General features: G+C 44.8%; 1 protein-coding gene across 3 annotated transcripts in view; it reads right to left on the bottom strand.

The window, feature by feature from the left end:
- Positions 1 to 20,544, bottom strand: part of ESPL1 (extra spindle pole bodies like 1, separase) — a 185,938-nt gene that overhangs the window by 89,222 nt on the left and 76,172 nt on the right. For 2 of the 3 annotated variants that reach the window (XM_077483855.1, XM_077483857.1), the window contains exons 17-20: positions 9,284 to 9,393; positions 7,922 to 8,913; positions 7,419 to 7,791; positions 1,225 to 1,398 (exon numbers count right to left, since the gene is read on the bottom strand). In XM_077483855.1, the coding sequence (XP_077339981.1) occupies positions 1,225 to 1,398; positions 7,419 to 7,791; positions 7,922 to 8,913; positions 9,284 to 9,393 (1,649 nt within the window). The remainder of the gene's footprint in view (positions 1 to 1,224; positions 1,399 to 7,418; positions 7,792 to 7,921; positions 8,914 to 9,283; positions 9,394 to 20,544) is intronic. The other variant, XM_077483856.1, reaches the window with a different exon arrangement.

A 20,544-nucleotide genomic window follows, 5' to 3' on the forward strand; every position in this document is an offset into this window, starting at 1 on the left:
AAAGACCTGGGGGTCCTAGTAGATGATAGGCTCAGCAAATTCATGCAATGCCAAGATGCTGCTAACAAAGCAAACGGAACATTGTCATGCATTAAAAAGGGGATTAAATCCAGAGATAAAATTCTCCCGCTCTACAAGACTCTGGTCCGGCCGCACCTAGAGTATGCTGTACAGTTCTGGGCACCAGTCCTCAGAAGGGATATACTGGAAATGGAGTGAGTACAAAGAAGGGCAACAAAGCCAATAAAGGGTCTGGAGGATATATTAGTTATGAGGAAAGGTTGCAAGCACTGAACTTATTCTCTGGAGAAGAGACGCTTGAGGGGGGATATGATTTCAATTTACAAATACCGTACTGGTGACCCAACAATAGGGATAAAACTTTTTTGCGGAAAGGAGTTTAACAAGACTCGTGGCCATTAAAATTAGAAGAAAAGAGGTTTAACCTTAAACTATGTAGAGGGTTCTTTGTTGTAAGAGCGGCAAGGATGCGACATTCCCTTCCACAGGCAGTGGTCTCAGCGGCTGGGGGGGAGGGGCATCAATAGTTTCAAGAAACTATTAGATAAGCACCAGAACGACTGCAATATACTGGGATATACAATGTAAAAAGAGACATAAGTCCAACCTATGTGTGTGATTATATGTCATTTTCAACCTCACTAGATATAGTGGTTTTCAAAACCAAAAAAAAAAGAAGAGCAGTTTCCCATTGAAATTAATGGAATTCTTGGCAAAAGTGTGGTTAAAAAACGCGATTTATGTATCTGGTATGTGAGTCACATGTTCAATTTTTCATAGGTGCAGGCAACTCAAAATGCACCAGAAACGCAGGAAACGCATCTGAAACAGGGGAGGAAAAAAAAAAAAAAAAAAATATCAGTTAATGTGTTTTTACTACAATTTTTCTATAGAGCACGGTGAAAGGGCCCTTAGTGGAACAGCTTTGGCTAGTCTCCAAGGAGCAGGGTCCACCTGGCTTCAGCTTGGGTAGACAGTACTTTGCCCCCCATAAGATTCATAGTTTGGAGGCACTTCCTCTTTGGAAGTTTGGCTACTTTTGTGCGCTGTGAGTTCATGGCTCAGTTTTTTGTTCAAAAATAAATAAAATCAAACGCACTATTGGTTCTATTGTCCTCATTCCATGTGAAAAAGATAAAATACCATTAATGGGTTTAACACTTTTAATCCACTCAATTCACAAAATCCAAGTCAGTAACTTACTGAATAAAGCTGGTAGTGAGGATGAAAGCCCTTTCATGCTGAATATATTTGGATCAGCTTCCTGTTCTTTTGTAACAGATATCCAGCTCTGCATCTCCGATCCAACATCTCTTCTTAGAATTTCACACTCTCCCATCTTTTCCTTTTTTGAGGACTTATGTGCTCTACCAGCTGCTGTACAAAGAAAAAAAAAAAACACAGAAAATAAGGCCTTTCAAAAAAAAAAAAAAAAAAATGATTAAAAAAATTAAAACCATGGTGCAGTTTTACTATGAAATAGATTTACATTCAACTATACAGCCACAGAAAAGTACAATGGGCTTCCTTCCCTCTAAATATAAATCCCAATTCAAGCAGCATGGTTACACACACATATATATATATTTCTTTTTAATTACACACACAGTCCGTATACAATACTGTATATATTTTATTGTCTAGCATCTTAAGAGGGTGGCTTAATTTGTTCTCCATGGTGCAACTGCATGTAGGACAGTAGCCACCCTCTTACCCTCTCCCAAGATGGATTAGAGACTATGGAATTAGTAGTGTGCATAGGACAGTGCATGTAACGCCAACTAACATGTATTGCTCACTGCAAACTAGTGGAAATCATAAAGGCAATGTTCAGAAGATTACAGAGGACGTTACAGGGAGGCAGAAACACACAGCAAGACAAAATAAGATTACAGAAAAAAAAAAGAAGTTGAAGTGTATGGGCCATTTTGGAGAAGGGGGATATCATTTATTGCCACTTTAATATTTTTTCCTTAGAACAGTAGAAATTCTGTTAATCCTCTAAAACTTGTTAGAGAAAACGATTTTTGTTATAGGAAAACAATGGCCTCTAGTGGTGGCCTCTGCAAAAGACAGGAACAAGGGAAATAGATGGAAAACAAGATGAGAAAAAAGGATTTTTATAACCACTTACCTGTAAAATCCTTTTCTTTGAAGTATATCAGGGGACACAGAGCCATAGTAATTACTATGTGGGTTATAGGCCACCTTCAGGTGATTGACACTGGCACACCCTAAACAGGAAGTTGCCTCCCTATATAACTCCTCCCACTACTGGGAGTACCTCAGTTTTTGTAGCAAAGCAATACACGTGTATACCAGAAAGAGAACAGAGACCTCTGTGTCCCATGATGTACTTCAAAAAGAAAAGGATTTAAAGGTAAGGCGTTATAAAAATCCTATTTTCTTAATCGTACATCACGAGACACAGAGCCATAGTAATTACTATGTGGGATGTCCCAGAGAAATGCCAACTGAGGGGAGGGAGACAACAGAATTAGGGAAATATGAAACTAGGAGGAGTTCTACTACTGCCTGCAGCACACTACGCTCCAAAAGGAGATACCCTTATGCCTTTTTAAAGTCACCTGATAAAATCTGGTAAATGTATGGACTGAAGACCAAGTTGAGGCCTTGCAGATTTGAACCAAGAAAGCTTAGTGATGCACCCCCACAAAGTACTAACAGTCCTAAAGGAGTGGGCTTTTGATTTGAGAGGGTGGAATCCTTGTCTCTAAACCATAACCCTGAACAGTTACTTGCTGAATCCATTGAGAAATAGTAGATTTTGATGCTGCCTGTCCTGCCTGCAGGCGACAAAAAAAAAAAAAACATCAGTTTTTTTTAATCTGAGCAGTCGCCTTTAAGTAGACCTTGACTGCACTCACCACATCAAGAGAATGTAGTGATTTTTCTTCAATTAGAACAGGGTTCTGGGGAAAAAAAAAAAAAAAATTATGAAAGTAGAACCGATCCCACAGGAATAGCAGGGCATCTGTGGCGGAGTATTATAGATATATCGTTTTTGGGATTTGTTTTTAGGGACAGATCATCCTCTGTCAGTTTTTTTAAATTAGATTGATACTAGGCTCGTAATTTTTTTTAGAACGCAAAATATTGTAATTTTTATTTTGTTATTCAATAGCATTGAGGAGATATGTATTACATTTTCCTGTCACAGAGGTTGGTGCTTTACGGTTGCGGTGTACGCAAGCGCAGGTGAACCAGCGTGGGCAAAAAGCATAGACGGAAGCGAGTGTTCAGATGGAATGTACAAAGGCGTGCATCATTGACGCAGACCAATTAGCGTGGGCAAAAAGTATGGTCAGAAGCGATCGGTTGGTTGGAATGTGTGCAGGTGTGACTTCTGTGCTACCCATGACTTCCGGGAGGAAATGCATAAAAAAGGAAGAGTTGGTGTCTGTGTGGCCAATCCCTAGGAAGAAGTCGGTATGACGAAACATGTGGGGGGTGCGAACACACAGGCATAGATTTCATTGACATCGAACGGTACCGATCGAGTGGTTCAGAAACAGTCGGAGCAGGTCGCAACTGGTTGGAGTGGAAGTTAGACTGCTCGGGACTCGTAGACCTTCCCAACGAACGGTGTTCACGGAGTGGGTGAGAATTGAGGCACACTCCGGATCTGCCGCAACCATAGTGCACCACCACAAGTTGTTTGTACACAGTTTGCTGTGAGAGGTTTTGTTTTGCTGGCACCAAGTTTTAAAACATGTGAGTGGAGACATTGAAGTGTGGTTGTGGAATATTTTAATAAAATCGGTTTTACAGTATCAAGCTATGTGGAGCACTTTTTGTTTATTTTTCACATATGGATATGCTTGGTTGGAAGTAATCGTGGTTTACCTGCTCCTTTGCCAAACAGGACAGTGGGAGGCAACATCAGCTGGTGAGTGCATTTTCATTGGGAGAGGAAATCAGACACGGAGTGGTGGAAGATTGAAAGATTGGATGGAATATTCACTTCTGTTTTCTTGCACTTTATCAATGGACTTTATTTATATTAGGGCTGCAACTAACGATTATTTTCATAATCGATTAGTTGGCTGATTGTTTCGATTAATCGGCTAATAACCTTAAAAAAAATATGGTGTATAATTTAGTTAATATGTAGCGTTTTAAAAAAAGAGGCAATTTATTCTTAAATATCTCTATATGCAGTGGTAAAAATAACCAACTATATGGTTAGGGAGCAAAATATCTAATCCACTCTGAGAATAACAGACAGAAGAGATATACTGCATATATTAGAGGGGATATATACCGTATATACTCGAGTATAGGCCGACCCGAATATAAGCCGAGGCCCCCAATTTACCCCCAAAAAAACTGGCAAACTTATTGACTCGTGTATAAGCCGAGGGTGAGACATGCCTGTCCATCCCTGTGTGTGTGTCCGTCCCCGTGTGTCCGTCCATCCCTGTGTGTGTGTGTGTCCGTCCCCGTGTGTCCGTCCATCCCTGTGTGTGTGTGTGTCCATCCATCCATCCCTGTGTGTGTGTGTGTCCATCCATCCATCCCTGTGTGTGTGTGTGTCCATCCATCCATCCCTGTGTGTGTGTGTGTCCATCCATCCATCCCTGTGTGTGTGTGTGTCCATCCATCCATCCCTGTGTGTGTGTCCATCCATCCATCCCTGTGTGTGTGTCCATCCATCCATCCCTGTGTGTGTGTGTGTGTCTCCATCCATCCATCCATCCCTGTGTGTGTGTGTGTGTCTCCATCCATCCATCCATCCCTGTGTGTGTGTGTGTGTGTCTCCATCCATCCATCCATCCCTGTGTGTGTGTGTGTGTCTCCATCCATCCATCCATCCCTGTGTGTGTGTGTCTCCATCCATCCATCCCTGTGTGTGTGTGTCTCCATCCATCCATCCCTGTGTGTGTGTGTGTGTGTGTGTGTGTGTGTGTGTGTGTGTGTGTGTGTGTGTGTGTGTGTGTGTGTGTCCAGCCTACCTGTGTCCCGAGCCTGTGTCCCGAGCCTCCGTCCCGTGCCTTGCCTCCTTGCCTCCGTCCCGTGCCGTGCCTTGCCTCCGTGCCGTGCCTTGCCTCCTTGCCTCCGTCCCGTGTCGTGCCTTGCCTCCGTCCCGTCCCGTGCCTTGCCTTGCCTCCGTCCCTTGCCAGGATCGCCGCTCTTCGTCGGCGCCTCGGCGGCCATTCTAAAATTCAAAAGCCGCGCCTCCGCCTTCGCCTGTGATAGGCGGAACACTGAATTTCCCAGCAGCCTGTGTTCCGCCTATCACGGACATCGTCTCATCCTCGTACTACGGACGAGGATGAGACGATGTCCGTGATAGGCGGAACACAGGCTGCTGGGAAATTCAGTGTTCCGCCTATCACAGGCGGAGGCGCGGCTTTGGAATTGTAGTATGTCCGCCGTCTGTCTGCTCGATACGCTGATCGAGCAGTCAGACGGCGATGACTCGAGTATAAGCCGAGGGGGGCACTTTCAGCCTCAAAAAAGAGGCTGAAAATCTCGGCTTATACTCGAGTATATACGGTACTGTATATACTATTGAAGATATACTGTATATACACTATATATCCTCTAATAGTATATACAGTACATCTCTCCTCTATTAGAGGAGATATACTATTAAATGGTCAATCTGGTAAATATCAGACTAATTAACTTTAACCCCATTTTGTTACTGGCCGATTAAGCGATGAAAATAGTAATCGATTAATTTCATAATCGGTTCGTTGTTTCAGCCCTAATTTATATAGCACGTCATCACAGGGTGTTATAGGTTTAGTGTCGATTTCGGTTTAAATCACTCATTAATGGTATTAAGCGCTACTTAAATTATTTCCTAATCATTATTTGCAGTACACATTTCTTTAGGTATAATTTATTCTGTTTGTATGAATGCTCAGCCTGACCCCAAGTAAATGTGTCAGGGAATGCTCGTGTCACAAACCTTACATGCCCCTTTTTCCTATTGTGTCCCTCCGATATCTGCAGCCAGCAAAAGAGCTTTTAAACAAACTTCCGCGCTGGACGTTGGAGAACGCCAATGCTGCGCTAAGCCCCGCCCCTTCCATCACAACTCACCACCCTCTTTTCAAAAGAGGGTTTATCCATGTGAGCATGGGGCCTCCGATCCGATGGGATCAGAGTGTGAGGAGGAGGAGACCTGTAACAAGCTACAGCGCAGGGGCCGTGAAATAAACGGAGCGACATCGATCGTTTTTGGCTTCCCCCTGTGCAGGAAGTGGGGAAGAGCTTTGTCCAGGTGGGGGGGTGTTTCGTGGAAGAAAATCCACCCAATCTTACCGGAGGTCTGAGCTGCTTGCCAGAGGGAAGCCTGCTGCTTCTGTGACACGGCATGATGTTAGAGGAAAGCATGACCAGGTACATGCTCTGTACAGTCCCCAGTGGTGACTCTTAGGCATGACAACACTTACTTTTTTAAAGGGAGACATTTTATAAGAAAATTTAAAAATTCCTTAGAAACCACCACTTACCTTTCCCCCCGCAGGGTTTTCTGTGGTAAAAACCAACAGACCCAATCTTCACCTCTCATGGTGGGCTCCATTACAAAACCTTCAGGAACCAGGGACTACACACTCCTGGTCCTGTAAAGCACCCCACCAGTAAAAACGTTATGGCTGAAAAAAACCAAAGCTCTGGATCCCGGGGTCCGGTTCTCTAAAAAGTGAAGAGTTATGGGCTAAACCTAGTTTCTTCTGCCAATTTGGCCTGAAAAGACACTTTGAATGGATTTGGCTGCTTAGCTAGCCCCAGTGGAGCACAGCACATCTTTACTCGTGACCAACACCTTAGACACTGGCGGAAAAATTGAGGTACTCCCAGTAGTGGGAGGGGTTATATAGGGAGGCAAACTTCCTGTTCAGGGTGTGCCAGTGTCCATCACCTGAAGGTGGCCTATAACACACATAGTAATTACTATGGCTTTGTGTACGATTAAGAAATAGGAGTTTATACCAAGGATAAAAAAAGGGGGGTGGAACTTATACTAACAGCTACACAGTACAGGCCCCTATTTAAACAAACTATTCTATTTATAGTCAACCTGGTTTGCCCTCAAGCCGATTTGTTTTTCAATAGTTGTTGGTAAATCTAAAGATTTTACAACCACATTATAAATGCGTGTGACCAGCTTAAGAGACACAATGCACAGACTGAAAGGCCAATACTCAGGTCAGAGCCATAGCCCACAAAGGGAGGAGCAATTTTTCCTTGTGTCCAGAAAACTACCGTTACTATTTGGGCTTCTATATACTTTACTGGTGTCAGATAAAGTCACATTTAAAATGTGTGTATTCTGCCTTTCAAAGCCCCCAGAGAAATTTGGCATGAATATAAAAAGGAAAAAATATAACTGCAGTCTTTAGCAACTGCCAGCTTTATACCTCTTAATGGCTTCTGTTCCTCTGCATCAGAAGCTCGTAGTTCATCAATGCTGAGATCCAAAATGCATTCAGGTTCCTCTGTGATCGATCTAAGAACTTCCACTGGTGCAATATCAAGTTTGCCATGTGGACGGCGTCTCTGCATTTCTGGAGTGCTGCTCTCTTTTTTTGTGCTTCCTCTTCCCCTCCTAGATCTGCTCTTTGCAGTCACCTCCTCATCATCAGATTCTGAGGCTGCAGGTAATGTACAACTCTTTGAAGAAGGTCTTCTTCGTGATGCAGGCTTGGCTTGCTCAGTTTGCTTTTTGCTAGTCCAAGTTGGGTCGGCATCAGTGTTATCTGGCATTTCCAGGTCACTGTCACTGAAATCAACCTGAAACGAAGCGAGAATCAGCACAAAAGTATTCGGTAGCGACATGCAGTATTCTTATTGATTCATAAAAACGTAATTTTTATTTTTTTTTGTTAAAAACACACCCACACACGAAAGTATATGTTCTCACTTTTATTACTGCTCTAGTTTTACGTCTTCTAGGTGCTCTTGGCTCCACTTCTGGCTTGGGAGACTCTTCATACACGGAGACTGAGCTCTTTTTGCCAATTTCTGGTACAACTGGTTTTGATTGTGTTGTCAACCGGTCCTTCCGCAATATTGTCGGAGTCTTAATAGACACAGAGTAAGGTTCAATTTCACCTGGAGAAAAGATATCATGGAGACTTGCAACTGAAAGTTTCTGGGCTCCTTTCTTTTTATAAGAAATAGCACTATTAGTGATCTGCTTGCTCTTAGAGCTCAAGTCAGCTACACTCTTCCCAATGTGAGGCTTCCAACCCCATATCTGCATAAAAAGATCGGCAATGCAGCCGCCATGCTTAGTGGCAAGCTTGTAAACAGAGTCTAAAGCTTTAGCCAGTAAAAGACTTGCCTTCCATTGTTTGGGAAAAGAGGCTGGTCGTGAAGAGACAAAGTCCAAGCCTTCCTCTAAAATGCCTTCTGGGAGATGAGGAGGAGGACTCATATGAACAACCGATTGATATATTCGAGCAATGAGCCCATCATTCATCCCCAGGCTTACAGACTTACAATCTTTAATATTCAGAATCTCTTTCAGGATCCCAGAGAAGTACTTTGTTAAAAACTGACTGCGTTTGAGAGCCAAGCGCAGAAGATCCTTGCACTGATTTTCATTCTCTGCCTTAGCTACCAGCCATCGAGTGCAGATTAAGGCAAGTATCAGGTCAGAACATAGTGGACAGGTACACCCCAGGGCATGAGACACAAAATACGGAAGAGTCTTTTCGGAAGGAGCAACAGTCGTTGGGGATTCAGGGGGCTTAGAGTCTCTTGTTTGAAGAAATTGAAACTGAACCCCATTAAGAAAATCTTCTGCTGGAGGGCTAGGAGTGAAATCTGGAGTCTTTTCTTTTTTGTTGGATTTCTTCCCTTTGGAAATGTTTATCTTCACCTCTTTCTGCTTAGCTTTAGCTGTGAAATCTAACAAGAAGCGATAAACACCAAGTTATTGCATATGTTTATTCCATCTGAGACTAGAATAGTTAAGACCCTTTCACACTTGTGCGACCTGAAAGTCATGTGATTTTGCCACGACTTAAAGAAATGCCTGTGTAATCTTGGTCTTTGGACCTCAAGTCGCATCAAAGGTGGACCAAAGTAGTGCAGGATCTACTTTGAAGTCACACAGATATGAATGGTACTCATTGGAAATCATGGGGTACGACATGTAATGCGACTTTAAAGTCCCAGGACAAGTCTCACAAGTATGAAAGGGGCCTTACAATTAAAAGAAATCTCTAATAAGGGCAAGTGCAAAGTATCATTCTACAAAGTCTAATCTAAAACATACCCATGCAAGATTCCATGAGAAACACCACATATTGCAGATCTTCCTCACACAGCTGGGGCTCCGTACGTAGAGTCTCCAGTTCTGCCTTTCTTACCAGGAAATCTGCACAACTGTGTAGACAGACGTTTTAGCTAGACGTCAGTTGAGGTATAATTAAATCCTGACACGAAAATACAGTTTACTGACACTTCATTATTACAGTTGTAACTCTACACTAAACATACTGCATAATAGAAGAGGAGTAATAGTTATACTCTCAGGAGGCAGTACACATTTGGGATACATAATAAAGTAGATGCTGGATTTTACAATACACCAAAGTTTACATAAAAAATGAAATATAGGTGCGGCACCCTTAACCAGGTTTGGCAACATGCATATCACAGGGATAACCACTTCAATACCAGGCACTTTCACGCCCTTTCTGCCTAGGGCAACTTTCAGCTCTATCGCACTTTGAATGACAATTGAGGTCATGCACCACTGTACCCAAACCACATTTTTTTTTTTTTGAGACAGATAGAACTGTCTTTTGGTCATTTACTCACCACTGGTTTTTATATTTTTTTGCTAAACAAATGAAAACAAGACCAAAAAAAAAAAGTGTTACATTTTGTAAACACGTTCTTCTCCTTCACTGATCTGCGCTGATGAGGCTACACTGACTGGCACTAACAGACGGCACTGATGAGGCATCACCGAATCATTACACTATCAGTTCAGATATCCCCACTGAGAAAAGCTGCTTATCGGCTCTCCTCTCACGCAGTCAGTAAGAGAGGAATGCCGTCAACCGGCACTTCCTAATTACACTGATCAGCTGTGAATGGACACAGCTGATCACATGGTAAAGCACCTACGTCATAGGCCCTTTACCGTGATGCAGTGTATGAATGGCACTACAAATTGCCGCACTGCGCGCCCATTCTGAAGGATGTCATAGGACATTTACTCAGAATAATGAAACCTGGTTAATTAAATGCAGTAGAGCACATGGCAAGTCCAAAAGGAAAAAAACTTTTTGCTAGGTCAATTTTAACCACTTCCTGCTCGCCATAAAGCAGAATGACGGGTGGAAAGTGGTTGCATTATCCTGACTGGATGTCATGACATCCAGCAGGACAAGCCATGGGGCCACGCAGCGATTAGTGGTGTGGTGCATCAGACTGACACATCGCATCTCTGATCTTGGTAAAGAGCCTATGACGTAGGCTCTTTACCATGTGTCCAATCACAGCTGATCACATGATAGCCAAGAAGTACTGTTAATCAGCTTTTTCTCTATTTGTGCTGACAGGCTTGAGTAATCGCCATCAGTGCAAGCAAAAAAAAAAAAAAAAACACACAAAACGTACTTATTTACAAAGTTTTGTAATGCACGGAAAAAAAAAAAAGTTTTGCTCTTTATTTGTAGTGCAAAAATAAAAAACCCCAGTGGTGATCAAATACTACCAAAAGAAAAGCATTAATTGCGAAAAAAAATATGAAAATTTTGTTTGGGTACAGTGTTTCATGACCGCGTGACTCACTCAAAATGCGACAGCGATGAAAGCGGAAAATTCAAGTTAAACTTACTGGTAACTTGTTTTCTAGAAGTCTTTCAGGACAGCACCTGAGAGATATTGACTCCTCCCACCAGACCATAAGAAACACCTTCCTCCAAATCTTTAAAGGATGGCACCTCCCTACCATCAGTTGTAGAAGAGAAACCTCCATCCCCGGCTGGAACACATCAGCACATACGTCAGTTTAATGTACTATGATGTGACTAATAGGGTGGGTCGTTTCTGTACTGAAAGTCTTCTGGAAAATAAGTTACGGGTACATTTAACTTGAATTTTCCCAAGGCGTCTTTCAAGACAACACCTGAGAGGATAACAGAGACTTACCCCCTTAAGCCGGGACAACAACCTGCAGGACCTTCCTACATTCCTACTGTCTGATCGCTGGCAGATGTGAGGTCCAGCCTATAATGTCTCGCAAATATGTGGAAACTTGACAAGGTTGCCGCCTTGCAAATTTGTTCAGGGGTGGCACCAGCTCTGGTTGAGTGCACAAATACCCATTGGTGGAGACAAACCTGCATGTGAATAGGCCTCCAGAATGGATCACGTCGGCCAAGGAACTTTTAGAAGCCTAGCAACCTTCTCTGTTCACCTAAGAGCCCTTTGTTATTTCTAGGTAACATAACAAAATCCTTTTGACGTCTAACATATGAAAAATGGTCTTCTCCTCCCGATGGGTTAGCACAGACTGTTTGGAGGAGAACAATGTCTTAAGAACGTTTAGGTTTCAAAGCTACTTTGGGTAAGAACTTTGGATCTGTCCCAAGTATAACTATTTGGGAATATTGACAGGTAAGGTTCCTTAATTGACAGAGCGTTTAGCTCACTGATCCTACGTACTGAAGTAATAGTGACCAGAAAACGCGGTTTTAAGAGAGGCATCTGAGGGACATTTCTTCCAGAGGCTCAAATGGACTCTTTTCTAGGGCCTGTAGGACTACTGACAGATTGCATTTAGCAAAAAACTCTTGACCGGTACTGGTTTTGATCTTGTAAGAGCTCTTAAAGAAAAAAAAAAAAGAAAAAAAAAAAAAAAAAAAAATCAGACTACCAGTGGTTCCGAGGCTACAGATTTTTCTAAAAATACTTTAAGTGCAGCAACCTGTACTTTCAAGGTACTGACTGCTAATCCCTCATCGGTCCCATCTTGCAAGTAGTCCAAGATGGAAACAAGGCAGAAGAATTGCACCATGAATTATAGAACTTCTAGACCAGGCATGTCCAAAGTCCGTCCCGCGGGCCAATCGCGGCCTGGTTTTGAACGGGCCGCCTGGTAATCTAAACACATAATATAATATAATATAATATAATATAATATAATAATATAATATAATATATATATATATATCTCTCTATCTCCCTTTTGTGGCACCTCCCAGCGCCGGGGCCACAAAAGATATATAGTCTGGCTGTATGGGAGATAGGAGGCTGTACGAGCGCCGTGCACACAGGAGTATTTCCTGTTTACACGGCAGCCTCTGTAATAGGAAGTCCCGTCTCCGCCATTGGACGACTGTTATGTCCATCAAAGGAGGCGGGACTCTCTCTTAAAGAGGCCGCTGTGTAAACAGGAGATTCTCCTGTTCTTTGGCGCTCGTCCAGCCCCCTCCAAGGCGGCACTGATGGCAATGGTGGGTAAAAGCCTGGCCAATGGTGGGGGCTGCATTCCCAGCAATGGTGGGGGCTGTATTCCCAGCAATGGTGGGGGCTGCATTCCCAGCAATGGTGGGGGCTGCATTCCCAGCAATGGTGGGGGCGCAGATGGGCACTGACCCTTATTTTGCTTCACAGTTTTTTATTTAAAATTTTAAGGTTTTTTCCTGAAACTTCCCTCTTATTCGCCAATAAATACGGTATATCCAAACACACCCAAGCTAATCTCTTCAACACACACAGCCACAAAGGCAAGAGAATTCTTGTTGGGCCCTTAGACCGAATTTTAATGGTTCAAAGAATGTCAGGCAAAATGGTCGGCCTTCGTGCATGTTCACTTCATCAAATCTGGCCCCCTTTGAAAAAAGTTTGGACACCCCTGTTCTAGACCTTTTTATAGAAGGCTCGTTACCCTTTTTCTGCTCGATAGTAACGTTTTAACCAAACGGTCAAAAAATCCTTTTCTTTTTCGAAGCTGCTCTTCAGATACCAGGCTGCGAGAGACCGACTGACCACTTCTGGATGATTTACTGGACCCTGGATTAGCAGATCCTGTCAGAGGTAGATGCCAGCAAGGCTTGGTTTGTCATTCCCAGGACTGTTGAGAACCAGGCCCTTTTTTTCGGCCAAAATGGCATCAGCTCCAGTAATCTTGATCATAGGGACGTCCCCAAAGCAGTGTCATAACGAGGGGTGGGAACAGCAACAAAATCTTCACCCACAACCAACGGTGCTCCCTAACAGGGGAGTCAACATCTTAAACTAACCGCATCAGAACTTGCGGTCAACAAATGCAACAGTGCATTAATACTCAAAAGTAAGAGTTTCTTAAAAACAGAGGAAAGAGTGCAGAATTGCAACATTACACGGCCACCTGCAAAACATTTCAGCCAAAGCATGCATCCGAAGATGCGCTTATATCCACTTTGTATAATTTGGTAAAAGTGTGAACAGACGACCAAGTCGCCACCTTACACACTTGAGCGACTGATGCTTGATGTCGGAAAGCCCAAGTGGTTCCAATTGCCCTGGTGGAATGGGCCGTGACAGGAAAGGGGGGGCCTCTTCAAGGCGTAGGCCTGTAAAAACAATCTGTCTGATCCACCTGGAAATGGTGGCCGAGGAGATCGCCATACTTTTTTCGGAACAGCTACCGAAATGAACAGAGTGACTTCCAAAAGGGAGCCGTGGCAAACAAATATACCCCTAGTGCCCGGACCATGTCCAGGGAATGAAGGGCCACCTCCTTAGGACGTGTCGGTTTAGGACACAGATGGTAATGTCTTCATTGATGTGAAATGCCGAAACCACCTTCGGCAGAAAAGAGGGTTGTGGAAGCAACACCACCTTATCCTTATGGATAACCAGATAGGGCAACTGCAAGACAATGCCATCAGTACCAAAACCCTCCTGGCCAATGTAATGGCCACTAGGAAGACCACTTTCTGAGAAAGAGTCAAGGGAAATTCCCTAATGTTCTCAAACGGCGGTTTCTGAAGTGCCGATAGCACCAGGTTCAGATCCCACAGGGGCAAAGGTGGATGCACCAGAGAAACTATATGCCGGACCCCTTGAATAAAAGTGCTCACTAGAGTGCGAGACGCCAAAACACACACACACACACACACACACACACACACACACACACACACCTGATGTGTCCCTTAATGATGCTTAAAGCCAATTTCTGGTCTACGCCACCCTGTAGGAACAGCAGGATCCTGGAAACTGAATAGATGCGGACCCACACCTTCCCCTCACACATGGAGATGTAGGCCTTCCAGGTACGATGGTATATCTTCGGAGAAGATGATTTTCATGCCCTCAACAGTTGAAGTCACGAGTCCGACAGGCCCCAGTTCCTCAGCACCTGGCTCGCCTTTGAAACCAGCAATGATATAGCAGGATGGGACCTTGACACAGAAGGTCTTCTCTTAACGGTAGTCGCCAGGGAGCGTCCCCAATCAGGCGTACTAGGTCAGCGTACCAGGGACACTGATGCCAATCTGGGGAAATCAGTATCATTGGAATCCCCTCGGCCCCCTCTCTGCGGAGCAGACGTGGTAACAGTTTTAGCGGAGGAAAGGCGTAGATCAGTCGGCACTGGCCCCATGGAGCCACCATCGCGTATGCCTAAGGATCTCTTGTCCTGGATACGAATTTTGGCACCTTCTGATTGAGACAGAAGGCCAGGAGATCCACGTCTGTTGTGCCACACAGCATGCACAGCAGCCTGAAAACCTCTGGATGCAACGCCCCTTCTCATGGGTCCAGCAACTGGCGACTTAGGTAGTCTGCCTGCCAGTTTTTTACTCCCGGGATGTAAATGGCCGACAAGGCCAGTACAGGTCGCTCTGCCCACTGAAGGATGTGAGCGACCTCCCATGTTGCAACCGTGCTTCTTGCGTCTCCTTAATGGTTGACATATGCCACCGCCATGGCGTTGTCTGACTGGATCCTGATCAGATGCCCTTGTACACACGGTCGGAAATTCTGACCACAAAATCAGTCTAATTATTTCAGATGGATTTTGTCCCAAACTGGTATTGCATACCCTTGCAACAAACATTTCAAGGACTGCCGACAAAGCATCCAAAGGTACTGCACTGTTTGCAGATGAGCCAGTTGCAATTGCAGGGAGTTCTGGGGAAGAAACACCAGTTTCTGAAGCCATGCTGACCCACCCTGTCTGCCACCCATGGGGACTTAGGACAGGTGCACAGTCCCACCCTCCTAGCTGCTGCAGACTGAGGGGCCCCACCGCAGGACTCACCACCCCGACCAAGTGCCATTATAGCTGTCTGCGTTCAGTATCAGCTCCCAGGTGTCCTGAGCAAAAAAATAAAATAAAAAAGCATCGTTCTGAGCAGCAGGGACCAGCACTGAGGATAAAAACCGTGCTGGCTACAACAAAATGGCCACCGGCCGCCCTGTATAAGGGACACAATCACAAAGAAAATGGCAGCCAAGCTACAGAAAAATGGCCCGACCATGCTTTCCACTGAGGCACACCAAATATGGCCAACAAACAACTGTACACAGTGAATGAACAGAGATCATGGCGGCAGAACAGCGCTATGGCGATCAGCACATGAAGACCTCCAGACACACAGCGGGGGGGGGGGGGGGGGGGCCCACAGACACCCAGCGCAGCCCCCAATCTAAGGTCAGAGACCCCTGGCTCAGGTACACACACCACTCAGCGGCCGTCATGCAGCATCCCCCACGGGGGGTGGGGATAGGGACAGGGAGAGAAGAGAGGGAGGAGAGGGACCCCCTAATCGACCTCCCAGGGAATGCCCAGCTGCTCAATCCTGCCGAGGCAGAAAGAGCTGTACTTGTCCCATCACAGACCCACTCCCGAGCAGTATGGGGTGGCTGCTGGCCACAGCACACTGACAAGGACATCGGTAGTTCGGTCATACGTGTACCCCAGAGCGCTGCACTCACCGGCTGCCCCTGGAGCCTGAGGGGAATGTCGTGGCCGACCCAGCGCATAGCTAAGGTCTGCACATGCTCGATGGCCAGGCTGGGGAGACTACAAGGATCTAGATAATCCAGCCTGTCACCCAGCCGGCTGTTGATAGATCACAGGATCTAAAAAACTTGCGCAAAAGGCAAACCTTCAGCAAAAAAAATCCCATCATCGATGGTCCCGCAGGGAGCCTAGGTCCTTCACCAAGTAGGAAAAAATTAAAATAAAAAAATAACACTGAGCTGCAGGAAGCAGGCTGAGGGGTTATTACAAGAGGGACCGCTCCCTGGGTGGAACGGTAAAGTTCTGTTTTTTCACATGTATTACATGTTTTGCCTAGTCCTCTCCTGAAGGTGGGTGGATGTCTGGAGGTTTAGAATCCATCCTAGGGATTCCAGATGGTTGTGTGCTTTGGCCAAATAGTCCAGAAACCTTTCCTTTGAGGGGGCGAAGAATAGAAGGTCATCCAGATGGGGAATCACTGCGATTCCCTGAAGACGAAGAGAAGCCAGGGCTTCCGCCATCATCTTGGTAAAAATCTGGGGTGAGGATGACAGCCCAACAGCATGACAGGTCCTCTTAAATATGAGAACTGGGGTCAAAAAAGGCCTCTGATTTCATATTTGGACTTAAATGCAATAAAAAAAAAAAAAAAGTAATTTGGGAAAAATAAATAAAAAAAAAGTGCCTTTAAGATGTAGTCTGCTATAGTATGGAGACGGGTGGGGGCCATCTTCCCCTCACTCGTCTCCATACACAGCCACGGACAGATCCCGATCGCCTCCGCCATTGCTGAGGGCGTGGGAGAGCAGCGGGTCACCTCTCCCGCCGCCGATAAATGAACTTGCGGACACAGGACCGCCGGCTCTAAAGATGGATACCTCGGTTGTGGTAGCAGCTGCTGCAGTTACTGAGATATCCATCTTCAAACTGCCGACATTTGTACAAGTCGGTCGGCAAGTGGTTAAATAAAAACCTGTCACTACTTTTGGTAGGAATTCACGACGAGGCCTCAATACTACCTTATCCTCATGAATAATCAGATATGGCTCTTTACACGAAAGCCGCCAATTCGGATACCCTTTTGGCAACCAAAATTATCATCTCTTTCTCGCCAAAAGAACCAAGGGAATATCCCGTATGGACTCAAAAGGCTGTTTCTGTAAAGCCAATAAGACTAAATTGAAATCCCAAGGGTTCAGGGGTGTCCTAACGGGAGGAATAATCTGTGGGGGGAGAGGGAGGAGAGAGACCCATCTGCAGGAATTCAAGGATCCTACCTATGACTTTCTGGGATGCGAAACCCCTGGATTCACACCAGGGGACATATGCCTTCCAGACTCTATAGTATATGACTCTGGAGGCTGGCTTTCTAGCATTATCCAAATTAGACACTACTGAAGGAGATAACCCACGGTCCTTTAGAACGTGGGTTTCAATAGCCAAAGCCTTAAGTTTAGCATTTGTAAAAAGGTAGGATGGAATACCGGATCTTGCACGAGACGGTCTGGCCACAGTGGCAGGGTCCAAGGGTCCCCTACTGCCATCTTTATGATTGCAGCAAACCAAGAGCTTCTGGATCACCAGAATCACCTCTTTCCCTTCCTGCTTGATCCTGCGAAGGCGGCGCGGATGCAGCAGACCTGGAGGAAACGCATACATCAGTGAAAACTGATCCCATGGAAAGACTAAGGCGTCTCTGTTCCACATGCCAACGGATTGAAGGCTGCTGGATATCAACCAATTGAGGCTCTGATGCACCTCAGGGGATAAGCGCATTGGGGAAAGTCCAAAGCCTGGATCTTGTTCCAGGTCCACAGAATACTGTTTTGCAGCAGTCTTGAATGAAACTGTGCATAAGGAACGGCCTCAAAAGGAGGCAACTATCTTCCCTAACAATTTCATGCACAGCCGAATGGAAGGATTTCTTTGTTTTGACAAGTCAAATCAGTTACTTTATGGAGCTGATCCTTCCCCTTGGATAAGATAACATTCCTTTTGAATGGTATCAACTATCAGCCCCAAGTACTGTAATCTCCTTGACGGTTTTAAGGAGGATTTTTCTAAATTGAGAATCCAGCCTAGGAATTCTAGGTAGCTTATGGCTGAGATTAAACTTTGGTTTAGACAGGCGACTGACTGATCTACTAAAAGCAGATAGTTTAGGTAGGCTACAAAAGTTATACCCCAAGCCCTTAACCTGGCTAAAGGAGGAGCCAGGATCTTTGTGAAAATTTGCGGTGCGGTGGCTAGACTGAACGGCAGAGCCACAAACTGAAAATGACGATTCACTACCTCAAAGCATAGAAACTTCTGATGAGTGGGAAAAATGTATTTATATCAATCTATTGATGCCAAAAATCTCCTCCTTGTAGAATGTAGACAACCGATCGGATTGACTCCATGCGAAAGCAACGGATATTCAAGTGCCGGTTTAGATCCTTGAGATCTAAAATAGGTCATATCTCCCCATTTGGTTTTGGTACAGTGAAGAGGTCTGAATAAAACCCTGATCCCTGCTCTTCTGTGGGAACCTCTGATATCACTTTGAGACAAGAGATGATCCAGAGCCAGTAAAAAAAAAAAAAACTTCCTTTTAACTGGATCTCTGGGAACGTTTGATTTTAAAAAACAGGGAGATAGGAATTCTCAGAATTCGAGTTTGTAACCTAGAGAAATTGAGGAAGCCACCGATCTGTTCTGGCAATGTTCCTGCCAGACCTTTGAAAATCATAGAAGTCTTCCCCCCACCTGAGCGAGCAGGGGCGCCCCTTCATAAGTAGGCTTTAGTATTTTTCTTTGCGGGCTTTCTGATCCAAGTCCTCTTTTGGCCACAGACTGCCCCTGAGGTCTTCCTCTTGAACCCAAAGGTGGAGGCCATCAAGACTGTCTGGAGGCAGATGCTCCTGGCACTTAAAAAGATGCACGTTTAAAAAGGAAAAAATGCTTAAAACTTCTTCTTTACTGGTAAGAGAACTTTTCCCATTAGAAATTCTTTGGCTATACTTATCCAGATAGTTTCCAAACAACCGTTAATCATGAAATGGGAAACTGGCCATGAGCTTTTTACATGGCGCTTCAGTTGACCAATTCTTCAACCATAGGACTCTGCGCATATGTACCAGCCCTAGCATAAGCCGTGAGGCTTGAATAACAGAATCTTTCATAGCATCCACTGTGAAACAGTGCCTCCGATATGCCAGCCAATTGCTGGGCCTGCTGAGGAATAATCTTGAGTACCTCCACAAACTGGTCCTTTATGGACTGACATATTCCAATCGCCGCAAGAGCCGGCTGCACAACTGAACCTGCAAGAGCAATGTTTTTAAAAAGAAAAGCCAACTTTTTCTCTGTTGAATCCTTCAATATTTGCGCATTGTCTACAGGACAAGTCAGGTTTTTATTTACCGAGGAGATTTCAGCATCAATTGCTGGAATCCCCCATTTCTTATACAATTCCTCCTCCATAGGATAAAGTATAAAACTTTTTTGGAAGCAAAAACGGTTTATCTGAGTGCTCCCACTCAGAATACATTAGCTTTTTTAGCCACAAATGGATAGGAAAAGTATCCACGGATTAGAGAGGCTTTAGGGATCCCAAACCAGAGGTGGGCTCATCAATAGACTGCGCTACAGGCAGTAAAAAAGTTGAGTGAACCAACTTAGTAAGGGAGTGTACTAAGTCTCTCTTGTGAGGCTGCTCCCTCCATATTAGCATCTTCGGAAGGGGAGACATAAGCCTCTTCCTGATCCTTTGAAAGAACTTTATGATCTCCTGCCCCTTGTTCCTCAGTACGAGGATACTAAGCAATGGACGGAGATCTGCTACGCTTGGGCCCACTGTGGGAAGCAAACATAGCCTCAATCTTCTGTTCCAAACTTAAATGGTAGAAGGAAAAACCTCCCGAGTAATAAATATAGGGGCTGAAGTGTCCAGAGCTGCTGCAACACCAGTCCCCCCCAGACAGCTCACTCTGACCGGCCGCATTACTCTCAGAGGAGAATGTCTTTTTTTTTCTCTTTAAGACATGGATTTAGGTTGACGTACAAACGACCCTCTAGAACCCTTTGAGGTGTTCCTTGTCCCCCTTCCGGTCATAGCCTGATGTGCAAAGCAGAGGCACCACCAGAAGGAATACATACACTACTAGGTCTGTAGTCCAGCACAATTGCTGCTATTAAAGCCCAGCCTAATGCAGCAGTAAAAAAAATTTGTCAAAGGAAATGCCCGGGTCACCAAACCTGTCAATGCCACCTCTTTGGTCTTGTGTCCTGCTTGGCTGATGCACTGCGCTTTCAACTTTGTATTAGGACACAAGGACTGGTAAGGTTTCCAATGATCATGCTTTGTCGTGTGTGTTGCCACTTATGCCGGCCATTTATTGCTGCTTTGTGGGTGTGTATCTGATTTTTTTGCCGCTTACAATCACCGCCCCCCCCCCTCATTTGACTGGCATTTCCTTAACAGGGCCTTCCTATATTTCACGTAACACCCTTGGCTCGGTTTAGTGTGTACCTAACAAATTACTGTGCCGCTTAGCTTTTGTTGGGACTACATTTTCAGCTAT

This window comes from Lithobates pipiens, unplaced genomic scaffold (assembly GCF_037356315.1).
Source record: "Lithobates pipiens isolate NorthernLeopardFrog02 unplaced genomic scaffold, aLitPip1_a1.2 Scaffold_16, whole genome shotgun sequence".
Classification (NCBI taxonomy): Eukaryota; Metazoa; Chordata; class Amphibia; order Anura; family Ranidae; genus Lithobates; species Lithobates pipiens.